General features: G+C 42.5%; 2 protein-coding genes across 2 annotated transcripts in view; both read left to right on the top strand.

Moving 5' to 3' along the window:
- Nucleotides 1–17,447, top strand: part of RD3 (RD3 regulator of GUCY2D) — a 411,139-nt gene that overhangs the window by 216,694 nt on the left and 176,998 nt on the right. The gene's annotated exons all lie outside the window — the stretch shown is intronic.
- Nucleotides 2,385–13,714, top strand: NEK2 (NIMA related kinase 2). The gene is made up of 8 exons (XM_082403369.1): nt 2,385–2,635; nt 3,614–3,831; nt 4,101–4,341; nt 6,233–6,315; nt 7,060–7,186; nt 8,220–8,439; nt 9,900–10,025; nt 12,822–13,714. Exons 1-8 carry the CDS (start codon nt 2,540–2,542, stop codon nt 13,046–13,048), a joined length of 1,338 nt encoding a protein of 445 aa, XP_082259495.1. The 5' UTR covers nt 2,385–2,539; the 3' UTR covers nt 13,049–13,714.

The raw sequence follows: 17,447 nt of genomic DNA, 5'->3' as shown, positions 1-17,447 counted from the left end.
TTTGTAATGGTTGCATTTCTCTGTCTCCTTGGTACATCTACTGTTTCCACCTCCAAGACTGCACATCAGTCCCGCTCACTGGGGTATCTTCAGCACCTGGAGATACCTCGATTTATATTTGTTAAAGGATGAGTTTTCGATTTAATAGGTCAGGTAAGATAGATACGCATGAGCAGCAAGTAATTCAGACTATTATATGGCACATCCTAAATGAGTAAAGAACACAGTTAATTGCTCTTTTAGGAGGTCACCGTGGGTTGAAGGCAGCCAGGGAAGTTTTCAGGGAAGAAACTGGGCTTGAGTTGAGTCTTAAAGGATGGGTAAAATATGAAGGAAGGAGGGAGGAAGTGATGGGGGAAGGGGTATTTCCTCTAAAGTGTTCCTGATCGACCTCCACATGTTCCTCAGCCACCAATGTCTCTTTCTTCTCAGTGTCTAGGCTGTCCTGCCCCTCACTCCCACCCAATGATGTGGGATAACTTTGGCAGGTTTTTAGGGTTTGTCATGCCATACCCATGTCACTCTTTACCATCTCTGTCTCTTTTTTAATGAACACTCAGCATATTAATTCCTATCATTATATCTGGCACATGAAAAGTGCTCAATAAATATTTGCTGAATGAACATATGTGCCTAGGAGCCACTCTCCATACTCTTGGGATGGCTCTTTACCCAGTATTTAGTCGCTGCCACAGGGCTGGAGGCTATCAAAACGTGAGTACTTGAGGGCTCATCCAAATTCTTACATGATTATTAATAAGCTGCTTTCTCATATTTTCATTTAACAAAGATTTTTTGCATGCCTCTTTTATTACAGGGCTTATGCTAGCTACAAGGAATTTGAAGTTGAGCCACTGTGAGATCCATATAAACAAATAATATAAATAACAAGTTAAGGTGGACTTATGTACAAAGTGGTTTATGAACACTATAGATGGAGGAATTGCTTGTTCTAGGTTGCTAGGAAAGGTTTTCCAGAGTACAGGAGAGAAAGTTGGCATTGAGTCTTGAAAGACAAGTTGTGTCCTCTAGACAGACATGATCAGGGGTAGGGGAGTGGATAAGGGAGTGGGATGGACAGTATTCCAGACAAATGGAGTAACAGGTGCAAAGGTGGTGGCGGTAGGAGGGAACTGAGAAAGTGTGCCGGGTTTGGGGAATTGGGGCAAAGCATCAGAGCATAAGAATGGCCAGAGAGAAGGTGCAGGGTTGGATTTGAGGCGGGCCAGCGAAAGAGCTCCAGGGATGTCAATCTTTAAGAGGTACTAAAATAAAAAAATAAAAAGCCAATTAACTGAGCCACTTGTGGCTCCTTACATAACTTTTGAAAACTAAACTGGTTCCATTCCCTTGAGGTAAGACAGTGCCCTTGAATGTTACTTTAAAAATCTCCTGGCTGGCAATTCCAATTATGTTATATTCAGTGCATGTAATACATTCCTTATTTTTAACATAAAGAGGTTTGTAATTCTTATTAATAGGAAATCAAGTTACTTTCAATCCCATGCTGAACAGATATTTAAAGAAAATTGACCTATTTATGCATTGCCTTCTTGTAAAGTACTCCTCCACCTTTGGATGGAGGTCTCCAGGTCCCCTCTCCCAGGTAAAAGTGGGACTGTTCCATCTGGCTGGGTGAGCTGAAAATGTTGGTCTCTGTGCATGCCCAGAGAAGGCTGCATTTATTGTCAATCAACTATGTGTTTGGCACCCCTGATAACCTATTTGGTAGTCTTTTCTAATAAAAAAAAAATTTGTAGGAGTCTTAAAGGTAAACCTCTCTCTGCCTTACAGCCACCATATTCTCCTGGGTATTCCAAAACTTCAGGGACTTCCATATTCCACCTTGAGGTTTTGTACACATCCTCTGCATGTTAAACAGGCCTCTAAGTTTGGTGTTCAAAGATATAGTCTCTCTATGAGGACTACATCCTAAAGTCATGTGTGAACTTTAAATCATTACTATGAGTATCCACTGTTTTTGCATTTATTCTTCTCTTCCTGGATGTTGGACCTAAGCAAATACTATAACCTTCCTGTGCTTCCATTTCCTCATTGGAAATAACGCCAATTCCTGCTTTATAAACGAGACAATACATGTAAAGTGCTTGTAGGCAGTGAGCAGAAAAGTCTGAAGAGAGGTCTCTGGACTTCGGTTGCCTTGGCGACCTCAGCCAGAGGAATAGGGTGGCAGGGTGGCAGGGAACCACCTGACACTGCTGCTTTCGGTCTCCCGCCCTCTCTTTAGTTTTAGCTCCGCCCCTTTCTCCCGAGAGGTCGGAAGCAGACGCCGACACGGACGCCGACGCGGTTGCCTAGCTTCTTTTCCCAAGATGCCCAGGGTGTTGTGTTCTTCTTAGCCAATCAGAGAGGCGAAGCGGCCTTACTGCAGGCCAATAGACTGCGAGGCGGGGGCCCGCGACGGTTAAACGGGGCTGGAGACTGGGGCTGCCTGGCGCGGTGGCTTGAGGTCTCCGACTCTGTGGCTGCAGCTCCGCGACGGTGGTGCGACGTTCAGGTGTCCTGCGCGGGTCCGGCCATGCCGACTCGGGCGGAGGACTACGAGGTGCTGTACACCATTGGCACGGGCTCCTACGGCCGCTGCCAGAAAATCCGGAGGAAGAGCGACGGCAAGGTGAGCGCGGGCTCGGCGCCTGTCTCCGCCCCCGCCGCGGTTTTGCAAACTGCGGGGGGCGCGCCCTCTGCCGCCGAAGGGAAGCGAGGGGTCTGGGGCTGTGCGTCTGGAAGGCAGGGTGCTCAGAAGAGTCAGCCATCTCCCCCCAGGTCTGTGTCGGTCCTGGGTCTCTCAAGGGATGGGAAACTGTGTCCCTTTTTCCTTTTTTTATTTTTCATTTGTGAATCTGTCCTTAATTTTTAAATAAAGTTAATAGAATGTGCCAAATAGAATATTGTCAAATACATAACACCGCTTTTGCTATTTACATGGGACTGCACATTTTTATATATTTATGTTATATATATATATATATTTTTTTTTTTTTTTTTTTCTATCTTTTTTCCTTTCTCTTCCATTTTCTTCCTTTTTCCCAATTTGACCTGCTAAGGGCCTTCAGTTGGTGACAGCTAGCTGACTCCTGAGCTATTTTTAGAGAAGAAGAGCCCTCTCAGTCATGACCATCAGCACCTCGAACTTTTATGTCTTGTAGTCAGAATTCATTTAAAATACCCAGTATTCAGATTGTTGGATTCAGATTTCCCAAGGTGTGTAGGTAGACTTTACACAAAGAAACAATGGAGAGGAAATTGGCTCTGACGGAAGGACCTTTACTAAGTTCTCTTACCTTGGAAATCTTGACTTGGAATGCTCGAGGACTTTGACCACCTCTGCCCCAGCTTTGACCAGCTTTGACTAAGCAACGGAGGTTAGGGGGTTGGGGGAGGCCTAATGTACCTCATCACCCTGTGTTGCATCATTTATTCCTGAAAAATTAGGGGAAGATTATGGAAGTAAACTCAGGGGTCCTTAGGTTCATTGAACTACATTGGATGATGTCACTGTATGATCTACTTACTAGAGAAGTAATTTTAAAAAGTTTTTAAAAAGGTTTTGAGTATAATGAGTTTATTTGTACCTTGGAAATTTTTATTTCAGATCTTAGTTTGGAAGGAACTGGACTATGGCTCCATGACAGAAGCTGAGAAATACATGCTTGTTTCTGAAGTGAATTTACTTCGTGAGCTGAAGCATCCAAACATCGTCCGATACTATGATAGAATTATTGACCGAACCAACACAACACTGTACATTGTAATGGAATATTGCGAAGGAGGGGACCTGGCTAGTGCAATTGCCAAGGGGACCAAGGAAAGGTAAAATCTCTTAAATGGGCCTAGTTTTGCTTCTGTTAAGCATCCTGTATTAGGATCAGGGACAGAGTACTTAGTAATGGGGAAGAGTCTTCTGGTGTTTGTTTGGTGGGTCCATGGTACTTTAGAAAATCCGTGGTACGTCAACACCCATATTTCATATCAATTTATTTCCCTATGTGTACACTTTGAAAACTAGATAATTCACATCATCCCATCTTTGTAATGGTTTTATTCAGAAGTTATAGGCTATATAACTGCTTTGATTTCAGACAATACTTGGATGAAGAGTTTGTTCTTCGAGTGATGACTCAGTTGACTCTGGCCCTAAAGGAATGTCACAGACGAAGTGATGGTGGTCATACTGTGCTGCATCGGGATCTGAAACCAGCCAATGTTTTCCTGGATGGCAAGCAAAACGTTAAGCTTGGAGACTTTGGGTTAGCTAGGATATTAAACCACGATACGAGTTTTGCAAAAACATTTGTTGGCACACCTTATTATATGTCTCCTGTAAGTATTTCAGAATTTAGATGCTTTTTAAACATCTTAATGCTAAGCACTCAACTGCAGAGAAATTGAGCTTTTTGTTTGTTTAGTAATATCCAATAGGCAAGAATTAACAATACTGTTTTATTTTAAATTTATATTTTTCCAAATGGACCACCAGACCATTAAGTTCCTGTATTAGCAATATAAATCAAGCTTTCATTGAATGACTACCAAGTGCTAAGCTCTGGGATCACAAAGATGAGATAGGTTTTGTCTCTGCCCTCAAGAGCAGCACTTCCGAAAGTGCCATAGGTCCTGGACACCAGCTGGAACTCATCTGGTGTGATTGTTTAAAATGCAGAGTCCTGAGCCCCAAATCCAGTGAATTTGGATCTCTGGACAGGTCTTTGCACTCAACTTTTTTTTTCTTTGTTTGTCCTCCACCACTTTTTATTTTGGACTTCGTATTTTAACAGACCTTCTAGATGATTCTTGTGCATGGAGATTCAGGGCTCAGGAGACTCACTCACTTCTGACAACATATTTTTGCAGTGTTAACTTTTTGTACTTATTCTTTTTTTATTGCCTTTTCCTACAGTGGAGCTGCAGAGTCCACCCATTTACCTGTTTCCTCAGTTGCTGAATATTTTGTTTCCAAAATGTCTCACCATTCTAAGGAGCACTGCTATGCATGTCTTTGTATGAATTATTCTTTCTTCCTTTTTGGTTATTTCCTTGGTGTTTAGCTCTTGAAATGGAATTTCTGGGTCGAAGGGTATGAACTGTTTATGGCTCTCTAGTGACTTTTGAAAAGCTTGAATCAATAAGTGATAGCACCAGTGTGTTGTATATGAAAGATGAGCGGATAAAGATGGAGAGAGATTTATTTTTTTAGCTGTTCACAAACATTTTCAGGATTTTCTCAATCTTTTTCAGTTATGTTAACCAATCTGACTACAGTGTAAAACTTTGTAAATTAGTGATTTTGTTTTTGACTCAGATTAGACATGGCCAGAGCAGTGTCATTTTCTCACTGGATCAGATTCCAAATAGAAAGCCTTTGATATAAAGGAAAATTATCCAGAGGTGGTTCTTGGAAAATTTGAAACCTGCACAATTCTTTTGTTCCTGTTCCCTCCTGCCCTTGTAAATAGATCAGTTTAGCCTTCCCTATGGGATTGATTGTCAGGAAGTGGTACCAGACTCCCCTGTTGGACTTTAAATTACTAAGAAGACTCCTGAAGATTTCAGTACAGTACTTGCCTCTGTGCCTTCTGTTGAGAATAAGAGCCATGGTGGACTGTTGTTACTGTACGTGTGGAAGAAGGGCAAACAATTAAAACAGGAAGTGAGAACATTAGTTACTATTGTGGTATATACAGTGGACTAAGGGAAAAATATATAAATGAATGATTCAATTAACCATTTATGTCTATATTCATTTAAATGTGGGCTAGATGTTATTCTAGAATTTTCTCTGGTTCTTTTAAAATGGAGTTTCTAGATTATGAATTCTTTGAGGGTAGAGGGTAGAGATATCTCATGTTCACCTTTAACTTGCCAGTGCCTTGCCTTTAGTAACATAATAAATATTTGTGAATGAAAAATAAGTGAATGAATTATATATGACAAAGTGTATTAGGATAAGACCATTGCCTTTTTTCCATTATAAATTTGAATATAAAATATAAAGTACCATCTTTTTGTTGTTATGATACAAGATCTAATGTAAGAGGAATCAGCCTTTTGTATTTGAAATTTTTGTTATAGATATAAAATCTGTTCCTTTCTTTTCCTTGAGTGAATATTACCAAACTTTAAGGTTCCATTTTTGTCTCAGGACTAATTTTATAAGTTTTAAAACAAAATGAACTTTAAACCCCTATTTTCTTACCTTTTTTTCCCCCTTAAGGAACAAATGAATCACATGTCCTACAATGAGAAGTCAGATATCTGGTCACTAGGTTGTTTGCTGTATGAATTGTGTGCATTAATGTAAGTATAATGAAGACAGATTTGTATTCTGAGGTTTACACTTAGAGAGATTTGTCACCTTTCACCGGGTTCAGCTTTTTGAGCATCCGTGCACATTCAAGTCTGAAAGAATCATACCATGGGTTAAAATTAAGGTAGATGGACAGGTTAAAAAAAATTATTTACAAATTAATAATATAATCCCTGAGGCTGGATCTAGACTTGTTCAAGCTTCTAACCTGGTTAGATGTTTCTCTGTTAGACTGAGCTTAGCTCAAGGGGAGAGCATATAGGTCAAGCCTGTGAAAGAAATGAAATAAAGATCTAGAGAAGCAGTCTAGGGTTTGGACAGGAAAGAGCTCTGATTCTTTCCCTTTTTTCTTTCTGTTTTTTCCCTTCTAAAGTATTCTGTAGAGCAGTGGTTCTCAACCAGCGAAGGGGAATTTTGCCCCCCAGTTTTGCCTCCCATGGGACATTTGACAATGTCTGGAGACATTTTAGTTGTCACAACTAGGGATAGCTACTGGCATCTAACGGACAGAGGTCAGTGATGCTGCAAAACATACTAAACAATGCACAGGACAGTCCCCGTAACAGAATCATATGGCTCCAAACGTCAGTAGTGCCAAGGTTGGGAAACTTAGCTACAGAAGAAGATCCCAGAAGTAGAAACATAAATACAAACTGAACCTTAAACTCTGCTTTTGGTTTGCTTCTTATTATATATTTTCATTTTTACATTTAAAAAAAATTTTTTTTCCCCAGGCCTCCATTTACAGCTTTCAACCAGAAAGAACTAGCTGGGAAGATCAGAGAAGGCAAATTCAGGCGAATTCCATATCGTTACTCTGATGAATTAAATGACATAATTACAAGGATGTTAAATTTAAAGGTAAAGTTTGTAAGATGATATATTGTATGTTTCCATCTCTCAGTTAAGTTTTGCAGTGTGTGCTCTCGTGGAGCAATGAGTCTAAAGAAACATTAAATATATTTCTTTAGCTAAATCTACTGTTACCAAGAGTGAAAACATGTATCCTTGGCACATTGCTGGCCTGCCTTCTGTGCTTTCTTTATGTCTCCTCCCACTCTCTGCCATGCTAACAGATGGTTGGTAGCAAGGAAAGATTGCAAGAAGGATCCAAATCCTCAGTTCCCCTTGTCCTTGCCTACCTCAAAGTGGCAGGTGGTACAGGAAGGGGCCAGGAATAATAAGACCTTATTACTCTGCCTCTAGCTCTGAGAGATTAGAGATCATTAGAGATGGGAATGGTGGGGGAGGGCTGGCTAAAAAGGGTAGAGGGGAAATAAAGAGATTATGTAGAAAAAAATCTGGCAGTGGGATGGGGAGGGAGATGTCCTAGGGATCAGGCTGTGTAAGAACAGAGTTAAATGCTGTGGGAGTTCAAAGAGAAGGAAGGATGCAGGTGAAGTAACAGGATTGAAGGTCGGTGAGAGAGCATCCTGCTTAATGTAGTTTAGAGATGCAAGGGCAGTACGTGCCCTGAAACAGACCGACCCTAGCAATGCTACCCAGCACAGCACAGGGATTGAGCCTTCTTAGGTTAAAAGGGGAACACAGGTAAGTTAAAATCTGCATTATTTTGTGGACCCAGAACCTCATGAGTTAAAGCCACCAGTGAACTTATTTTTCAGGTGTTTAAGACCCATGTGTGTGTGTTGCGGGGGGAGAATGGGCAAAATGGGCGAAGGGGGTCAGTTGCATGGTGATGGATGGTAACTGAGCTTGTGGTGGTGATCACTCTGTAGTGTATAAAGATGTTGAACTATAATGCTATGCAACAACAACAACAACAAAAAGACCCATTGCCTTGGAAATATATGCTGTTTTAAATGTAGCTGCTCTTTCAGGATGAGTAGTCCATTATGAAGTGTGCCTGTAACACTGAATATTTTTTTCCCAGGATTACCATCGACCTTCTGTTGAAGAAATTCTTGAGAATCCTTTGATAGCAGACTTGGTTGCAGAAGAGCAAAGGAGAAATCCTGAGAGAAGAAGGCGGCGATTAGGAGAACCAGGAAAGTTGCAGGACTCCAGCCCTGTATTGAGTGAGCTGAAACTGAAGGAAATACAGTTACAGGAGCGGGAGCAAGCCCTCAGAGCAAGGGAAGAAAGCCTGGAGCGTAAGTCTGAGTGGGGGTGAAGCACAGAGAACTCCAGGAAGCTTATTCTAATGTATGTGAAAATCCATCTGAATAGAGGATCTCATGTCTATGTTCTATTAGAATGTTTTTATAAATACTTGCGAAACCAAGATATGCACATCAAGCTTGCTGCACCTTCGTGTTGAGCCTCTTTCTCTGAGATCAGCTGTGGTCGTCACATTGTCGGGCCCTAACTGTGACAGCCCAGCACAGTAGCCATCACACTGTACTGTAGAGTCACTCTTTTCTTTATCTTTCTTAATATACGGACCCTGAGGTTTCCCATTGTAGAGAAGCTCTTAGAATTTGCCAGCGCTTCTCCCTTCTGATACGCTGCTCCAACACAGCCCGGGTCTGAAATCCTACAGTGTGTAAGACTAGATGTATTTGGGCAGTTCCACAGAGGATGTGGGTACAAGATATTTCAATACTCTGATGGGTATTGACGGACTGGGTGCTAATGAGTTTTTGATGTTGAAACTCTGTCTACTCCACTAAAGTGAGAGCTGCTACCCAGGTTTTAGGATTCTGCAAGGCAGCAGAAGCAGTGCAGCTCTGCATTTTGACATCGAGGGATAAGAGACGGGCTGCGACTGTCTTCTTCCCCCTTCGTGGCTCACCCGATCTCGCTTCTGCAGCTCTATGCCAATGCAGACTTCATAAGTGTTTTTCTATTTAAACGTACTTATAAAGCATCTAAATGCGTTTGTTAATGTTTTACTTCTTAATGATAATTGTCTAGTACTGTGAGATATGCTCTCTGTGGGAGGTACAGCCTGTGCTTACCTGAAAATCTTTGTCTCTTCTGTCAAAAGAATTCTTTAAAAAAAAAAACAAAACCCACAAAAAACAAACAACCAAAAACATTTCATTAAAACTTTCCCCAGTGTTTTGTAATTTCACATAGCAGCTGAAATCTGAACTCTCAGAATGCTGGGCCATGAATAAATAATAGACTTCGTTACTGATCTAAAGAAGTACCACCTAACTGAGCTGTGGATTTTTCCCTTCTGTTTGGGTGCTGTCATTCACCCAGAGGGAGAAGGGTTTGTACCGTGCAGCCGGGTAACGCCCGGAAAATGAACTGTTGCCCCTTCTCCGCGGAGAGCGGGGATGGCAGTAGCTCTTTGTTTTCCCCCGTGAGTTATTCCCACACATCACAACCAAAGGGTGAAGCTGACTTTGTCCTTGTGCTTAAGCCGGTCCTTAGGAGAAAACCTAAGACAACATACGACATACTAACCACACTGCATTATGAAACGGGAACAGTCCGGTTGGCTGGAGATACAGTAGGAAACCCTGCACAAAACATGACTCATCGGAGGCCAGGCTGTTAGCCTTAGCGATAAGGAAAAGCGGTAAGATTACCAAATGTGAATCGTTTATACCCAGAGCCACTTGTTAATTTCTTTCTTTCTCGTTCCATTCCCTTCTCAAAGAGAAGGAACGTGAGCTTTGTGTTCGTGAGAGACTGGCAGAGAACAAGCTGGCCAGAGCAGAAAGTCTGTTGAAGAATTACAGCCTGCTGAAGGACCAGAAGTTCCTGTCTCTGGCGGGTGGTCCAGGTATGTGAACCAGCTCAGAGAACAGAAGTTGGTGCCACAAATGAGGAAATGGGCACCCGTGTTGCCCCGAAGGTGGCTTTGGCAGCCCTTTAAATTTTCGGAGTCTTGAATTTTATGATGGAGTTAATTGAATATATGCGTTTCAGTGGAGATAAGAATTCTGTTTTAGCAATGACTGACTTAACTGTGATCAGAGACATGAGGCAATGAGTCAGGATGATTTCATCTTCGGTTTTATTAGCTTTATCAGACTGTGTGTTCAGTATTTGATATTTACTTTTAAAAACTAGGTCATTTTAAAAAAATGCTGTGCCTTTTAGATTTTTCTCTGGGTATATTTTCAAAACTACATTTCTCTCCATTTTCAAGTGAAAATCCTAGCATTTTACTATTACCACACAACCAACTCATATTTGCCACATCCTTCATAGAAAGTATGGCTTAAAAGGTGTGATAAACCAACTGTAGAATAGGCCATCACTTTTGGATCTTTGCTAAGACCCATTCCAATTGAAATGTGTATGTCAAAATGTGATTGCTTAATATCTATCTACATATGCTCTGTAATAAGTGATGGAAACAAATGAAACTAGTGATGGAAGTAAATATCTTTTTTCTCAATACTGCTATCTACCATTTCAGTATTTTTATAATATTTATTTCAGCTTTTCTTAGATTCCACACTGCCATCCATAAAGGTAAACTAGACTTAAATCATGATTACTGTGATAGAGTGAGGAGGAATTTTTATCTGGGTAAGTGTCATGCATCAAGCCCGTTGCCGAGAATTATATTGAAGGCCCTGTTGGGGACGGCTCTCCCAGTTAAAGAGTTTATTTACATCTTGCCCTGAGAGTCTTTGAGCAAAGGGTGAGAAGAGCTGGGGAAGGATGACGTGTTTCACTTCGTAGGATACGTAGGTAGAAGAATCTACCGGCATGCGAATCACGGCAAAGACTTACTTAAAATGAGCTGTGGGAATGGTGTCCAGTGTGGGTAGGAGATATTTTAAAGTACTGAGCATGTTAGAGCCCTAAGAAAAACAACAAAGCAGTGGAGAGGGGGTGCGCTTGTGAACTCAAGACAGCTGGAAATATCCTCTCCCCATCCTTGGGCTATAAAATTCAGACATGAGGAAAACAAATAAATTGAGATCATCACAGTAAGCATCAGCGTCTTTTTAAAAGCTCTAGTTAGTCTATTTAATGAAATACTAATTCTTTTTTTAAACACTTTCTTATAAAACTGTCTTATTAGTAGGATTTACGGTTTACACTGTCTGTTTACAAACATATAGGTGTTTGTGGTAATAAATGTGGATCTATTTGAAACAATGGAGTTGAGGCCTAAAAGCAATCTCCTAAAATGCTTTGCAGAGAAGCAGTGTATGAAGTAGGAAGTTGAGACAGTCGGAGGGCAGCGTTTCTCTGTGCAGCTGCTCCTCCCTCAGGGCGTCTCCGTTTCTTTGGACTGGAACATTCGGCTCTAGATAGTCATGTGACTTCTTACTTCCTCACTCTCATCAGGTCTCTGCTCAGAAGTCACCTTATTATGCGGCTTCATCACTGCAAACACGCATGGCACCTCTGTCTCCCTCTCTCCATGTTAATTTCCTTCACAGCACATACCATCCTCAAATATTCCTCATATGGGCTTGTTTATTTGTTTATGGTCTATCTCCTCCTACCACAATAGGGCCTTTGTTTGGTCCACAACGGCCCATACAATGAGCTCAGTAAATATTTGAACATATTTCCTTTAAATGAACACAAAGGAAAAACAAAAAGGTTCTAGAATTCAAACCTTCAAGTCCCCAACCCCCAAATAGTTGTCAGTTCCTAATAGTGTAGCCACTTTAAGTAAATTATCATTTTTTTCATGCTAAAAGTACAGTTCACTCAATTTACTTTTACCATGCTGAATCTTGCTTAGGTTCTTTTTAGAACAAGTTTCTGGTCAGTTAAGCCGCTTTAAAATGTGTTCTTAAGTATTTAGCCAAAACTGTAGGTGCTCGCTATGAGAAAGAGCTTCTGCTTCCATACTTTTCTGGAAGTAATGTGTTCTAGGTAGAATGGCACTTGCTTTCAAGAATAGAGATAAATAACATTGATTTCCAGAAGTTTTATATTGTGGCCCATAATCCTCAGTGCATTTAACCTTAAGAGGAATGTTGATTGTCGTGAGAATAAAACATAGGTTCCTTGATTTTTGGCTACAGTTCAAAAGGCTGATTGATTTCTGCCAACCTCATGCCCCTAACCTGTTAAAAAAAGAGACAACAGGTCCAAAATGGAGTCACTGGTCACCAAACATCACCAAATCAGGACTTAATACCTAACTTAATAGCAGTTTCAGCCTCTCTCAGGAATGGAATCTTAAACCAGTCAATCTGGAATTACCTGGTTAGCACTAGAGAGGTCATCTGCCTGATAGACCCCTGCTGTCCCCTGAAGGAAGGTGACCTTGCCACAGACAATCCCCTCTTTGCTGGTGTAACTTCCTTGTCCCGCCCCCTTCTACCTATAAAAGCCTTTCCTTTTGTACAGCTCCTTGGAACTCCTTTCTGTCTTCTGGATGGGATGCTGCCCAATTTATGAGTCATTGAATAAAGCCAGTGAGATCTTTAATATTTGCTCAGTTGAATTTTGTTTAACACTCCTATCCCAGAGAGAATAAACAGGTACCCAGATTTCACATGCAAACTGACAATAAATATTTCAGTAAGTTTGGTAAGTATGGAGGAGTTCATCTCCTGTTCATGAAACTCAAAAACCTTTTTCTTTTTTCTTTCTAAAGAACTTTTTGATCTTACATCCTCGATAATGAAGAAGAAAGTTCATTTCAGTGGGGAGAGTAAGGAGAATGTCATGAGGAGTGAGAATTCTGAGAATCAGCTCACCTCCAAATCCAAGTGCAAGGACCTGAAAAAAAGGCTTCGTGCTGCTCAGCTTCGCGCTCAAGCCCTGTCAGACATTGAACAAACTTACCAACTGAAAAGCAGACAGATCCTGGGCATGCGCTAGCCTGACGCAGAGACACAGACCTGTGTACGGTATTTAATGTGGCCAGCCCTTTCGAGATGGGTATTCGACTGCTGTAGCCTGTATACTTGGTTCCGCGAGCCGTGCCTTTTCTATAGTAAGCAGGGTGGTTTGGTATTACTCTTGCTGTTCTTCAGCAAGAATTGTACCAATGTCCACCCCTTTCATTTTTCTTTCTTTTGTAAAGAACGCTTCATAGAAAGAATAACACTTTCTTGGCCGGTTGGGTTTTTAATCCTGTGTGTGATTACTACTGGAACATGAAATGTTATGTTCTATATGTTGGGGTGGGGAAATAATATTAGAAAAAGATATTTACCCAGGAGCAGCACTTACAAGTTTTAAGGGACTGAAGTGGTGTGCTTACAATTGTCACGTCTAGAGTTAAAATTTAAGTCTGAGGTTTTAAATGTTCTTGAGCTTAGAGAAAACCTAATTGGATATAGATTGGTCACTAATACCTTGACATCTCTCTTATAAATATCCCCTTGCTCTGTAGTTTAAATCTGTCACCTTCTGTGAAACTCCATCACTATGATGTCTCTAACTCTTTTTTTCCCCTTTTTATTCTGTTTAACAGTATGTGAGCTGTCTGTCATTTGCCTACTCTTTTTTCACTAAATAAAAGAATTCTTTAGTTTTCCTGTATTCATGTCGCTTGTATTTGTTGATCTTAGTTGGAGGGAGTCTGTGTTTATGATATTTAGGCGTTGGAGGGTAGGGAAGAGAATGTAATGCTTGCAAGAGCCATACGTCACTTTACTACCCATCTCATTTGTCCATCTAAGCCAGTGGTTCTTACGGGGGCAGTTTTGCCCCCCAGGGTATATTGGCAATGTCTGGAGATATTTTTAACTGTTACGATCGGAGGGAGGGTGCTACTGGCATCTAGTGGGCAGAGGCCAGGGATGCTGCTAAACATCCTATAGTGCACAGGATGGCCCCACAGCTAAACGTCAGAGTACCACGCCTGAGAAACCTGATCTCCGCTGAAACCTGTTGGAATATACCCCACCCTTGAAGGAAACTTATTTTGGTTTTGATGGATTTTTTTTTTTACATGTCTGACTTTTAATATGAATTAGCAGTCCTTGCTGTGCCCATCACATATTTTCATGTGATGTTTTCCTGGCAATGCTAATCCTTTTAGCTTAATGAAATAAGACCAAGTTATGAAGGGTTATAATGTCATAAATGGGAAGAAATAGCTCCTTTATTAGCTATTTTATTATAGGTTTATTACACAGTTGATAACGTAGTTCTATCAGAGATATAATATTATCGAAATACAATCAGAAACTGATTACCAGGCCTTTATGGTATACCCACAGATTAATCCTAACAGAACCACTTTGATGTAAATGTTGAGTATAACTTGCAGGGCCCAGTGCAAAATAAAAATGTGGTTCAAAAAGCAGGAAACAAGTACCATTAAAGGTACATATGGGACTTCCCTGGTGGCGCAGTGGTTAAGAATCCGCCTGCCAATGCACGGGACACGGATTTGAGCCCTGGTCCGGGAAGATCCCACATGCCGCGGAGCAGCTAAGCCCGTGCGCCACAACTACTGAGTCTGCGCTCTAGAGCCCACGAGCCACAACTACTGAGCCCGAGTGTCACAACTACTGAAGCCCGTGCGCCTAGAGCCCATGCTCCGCAACAAGAGAAGCCACCGCCATGAGAAGCCCGCGCACCGCAGCGAAGAGTAGCCCCCACTCGCTGTACCTAGAGAAAGCCCGCGCACAGCAACGAAGACACGATGCAGCCAAAAATAAAGTTTATAAATAAATAGATAAAAATAAAGGTATATATAAAGCCTTGTCCTTTCTTCCAAGGTCTCTCTGCTTATTGTGGTGTTATTTGGTATTTAATTTTATAAGTAAACAAATTGAAATTTTAAATTATTAGCATGAACTTTACTATTCATCTTTTATGTAGTGTGATGCCAGTTTTAAATGCAAGTAGCAGCACATTTAGCTCATCTGTGGAATCACTGAAATTATGTAATTCATATTTTGCGACTCAAGCTGGCCAGAAGAGACACACACACGTGCCTGTGACAGGTGCCTGGGGACGCGTGACTCTGGCGCCTGCCCTACACACCGCCGGTTTGGAGAAGTCGAGCCCACAGCCTCCACTGCAGCAGATAGGTCCCCCCAAGGATCTTACACCTCCAAGCTGGGACTTTCTTTGTACCTTGATCGAGGTGCCTGGATCGCCCCTGCCAAGATAAGGCCCCTAGCTGGCTGCCCACCAGCCATGCTATGGGGCTGCCAGCCCAGGAGGGGGGAAAGGCATTGGGAGGCAGCTGCCGCCATCCCCTGTCCCGAGATACTTCTGGGCACCCTTCCCCTTCCCATGCTGACGTCCCTCTGGGAACAGAGTGTGGGAGGCTGGGTGGGGCCCGGTGCCCCAGGGGTGGGGGAACTGGCAGCGGGCAGGAGGCGGGACCATGTGACCTGAGGACCTGAGCCCATACCTGCACCCCTGCCCCATTGGACTTGACTTACAAAACACGCATTCGGCAACACAGTATGAATTTCAAAACTGCAAGCACAGAGCATTAGACTCCAGGTGGACCCTTCTGAATGCCAGCTCCTTCTACATGTGAGGCCTATGTGACTGCACTGGACCCACACTCGTGAAACCAGCCCTTTCTTTAGGAAACTCCTTTCCTACCTTAGGAAATAAGGTTTCTTTCCGTTTTTAATCCTGTGGCATGCAGAGCTTCTCTAGTTTCCCCTGTCTAAGACTCCACCTTTGCTTTCATTCCTTCCTTCAATCAACCAACCAACAATTACTGAGCACCTACTACAGCGAGGCACTGTTTATGGTGCTGAAGTTACAGCAAGGAAGAAAGACTGAAATCCCTGCCCTCAGGGAGGTGCTGTTCAAATGGGGCAAGATAGTAAACAAAGAAGAAACAAGTAAGGGGAGTCGGTGCTGAGTGCCACAGAGAGGAATGAAGCAGGAAAGGAGCGGAGGGATTCGGGGGATGCAATTTTAGAAGAGGTGGTCATTAGTGTTGAAGTGGGGTGGAGGAGAAAAGGAAAAGGGAGGTCTGAGTGGGGCATGTTGTCGGGGAAGAGACATCAGTAGGGGAGGGGAAAGTTGAACATGACTGGGAGCTGTGATAGGGCAGGACTTGAAAGCGGGCAGAAGCTTGGAAACTGAGGAGAGATGTTTTTATTTGCTTATGCTTCTCCACCCCTAAAGCTCGGAACATCTGAGGGTATTTGGGTAACGATGGCCGTAATCTAAGAAGAGGATTTCTTTGACGGGGGAGACGGGAGAGTCCTCCCAAATGATGTTTCTTCAGCATCACTTTCTAAGATATTTCTAAGGTGCGTTGCATGACATCAACACCATACTTACCATTACAGTCTTTTATTGTTTAAACCATAATGAGTTTCACCAAGCACAGCCTGCTTGTAGGCATTTGAAAAAGGGTCATTGGATTTGAGAAAGATTAACCAGATGCTCTGAGAGACAGCAGCCACAAGGTGGCACCATGGGCCTGTTAGACCGGAAAGCCCACCTTGTCCGCACAGCCCGTGCAATTGGTTTGCTACTGAGAGATTGCACGTGGGCCTTGATTAAATGCCTTATTCTCATTATTTCATTCCGTCCTCACAACACCCCCTGAGAAGTTGACATCATCAGTGTCACATTCTACACGGGGGAACTGAGGCTCAGAGATCACAGCTGGGAAGAAGCACGGTTGGCTTCTGAAATATTTCTGACTCCAAAGCTCAGGCTCTTGACTATAACCCTCTACTGCCTGCCTCCGCAAGACAGCAAAAGTTTACCTTTGTCCCCAAACCATCTAGTTTCCCCTAATGATGAGTTAAGGGTGATTAGCCTTACCCAAGACACTTGAATGATGCTGAGCCGGCATGGTTAGGGTCCAGGGGCCTTTCAGACCTGCTTGCTTGGGGAGACAGGTTACTGTTCCGGGAGGGGGTGCCCAAGAGGTGGTTCTCCAGTGACCCTCACAGGACCCCAGACCTTCCCCTCTTTCCTCAGCATCTTCTCCAGGGCCACCTTACTCAGGCCTGTCCTCCCTGGAGATACTTTGTTTCCAGGTGACTTTCCTTCCAGGATAAAGCCCATATCCCTCAAAGACTCCAGGTAAGGCTGCCCTCCCAGAATGAACTGAGGATGAAAGCAAAAGATGATGCAAGGAAGCTGATTAGAAAAGAATGGAGAGAATGTCTACGTTCCAGCAAGAAAGGATTATCATTCATTGGACTTGGTGGCTGGGAAAATATGGTTCCATATTGGATGGATGGATTGCGCAGCGAGGAGGATGATGAAAGCTGATGGAATCCATGGGTGTGTGAGGGCCCGCCTTCCCCGTAACCTCGGCTCACCCCACACT

The sequence above is a fragment of the Balaenoptera borealis genome (assembly GCF_965194805.1).
Source record: "Balaenoptera borealis genome assembly, chromosome: 1".
Taxonomy (NCBI): Eukaryota; Metazoa; Chordata; class Mammalia; order Artiodactyla; family Balaenopteridae; genus Balaenoptera; species Balaenoptera borealis.
Note: the sequence above shows the minus strand (reverse complement) of the source record. Positions and strands in the feature narration are given on the sequence as shown.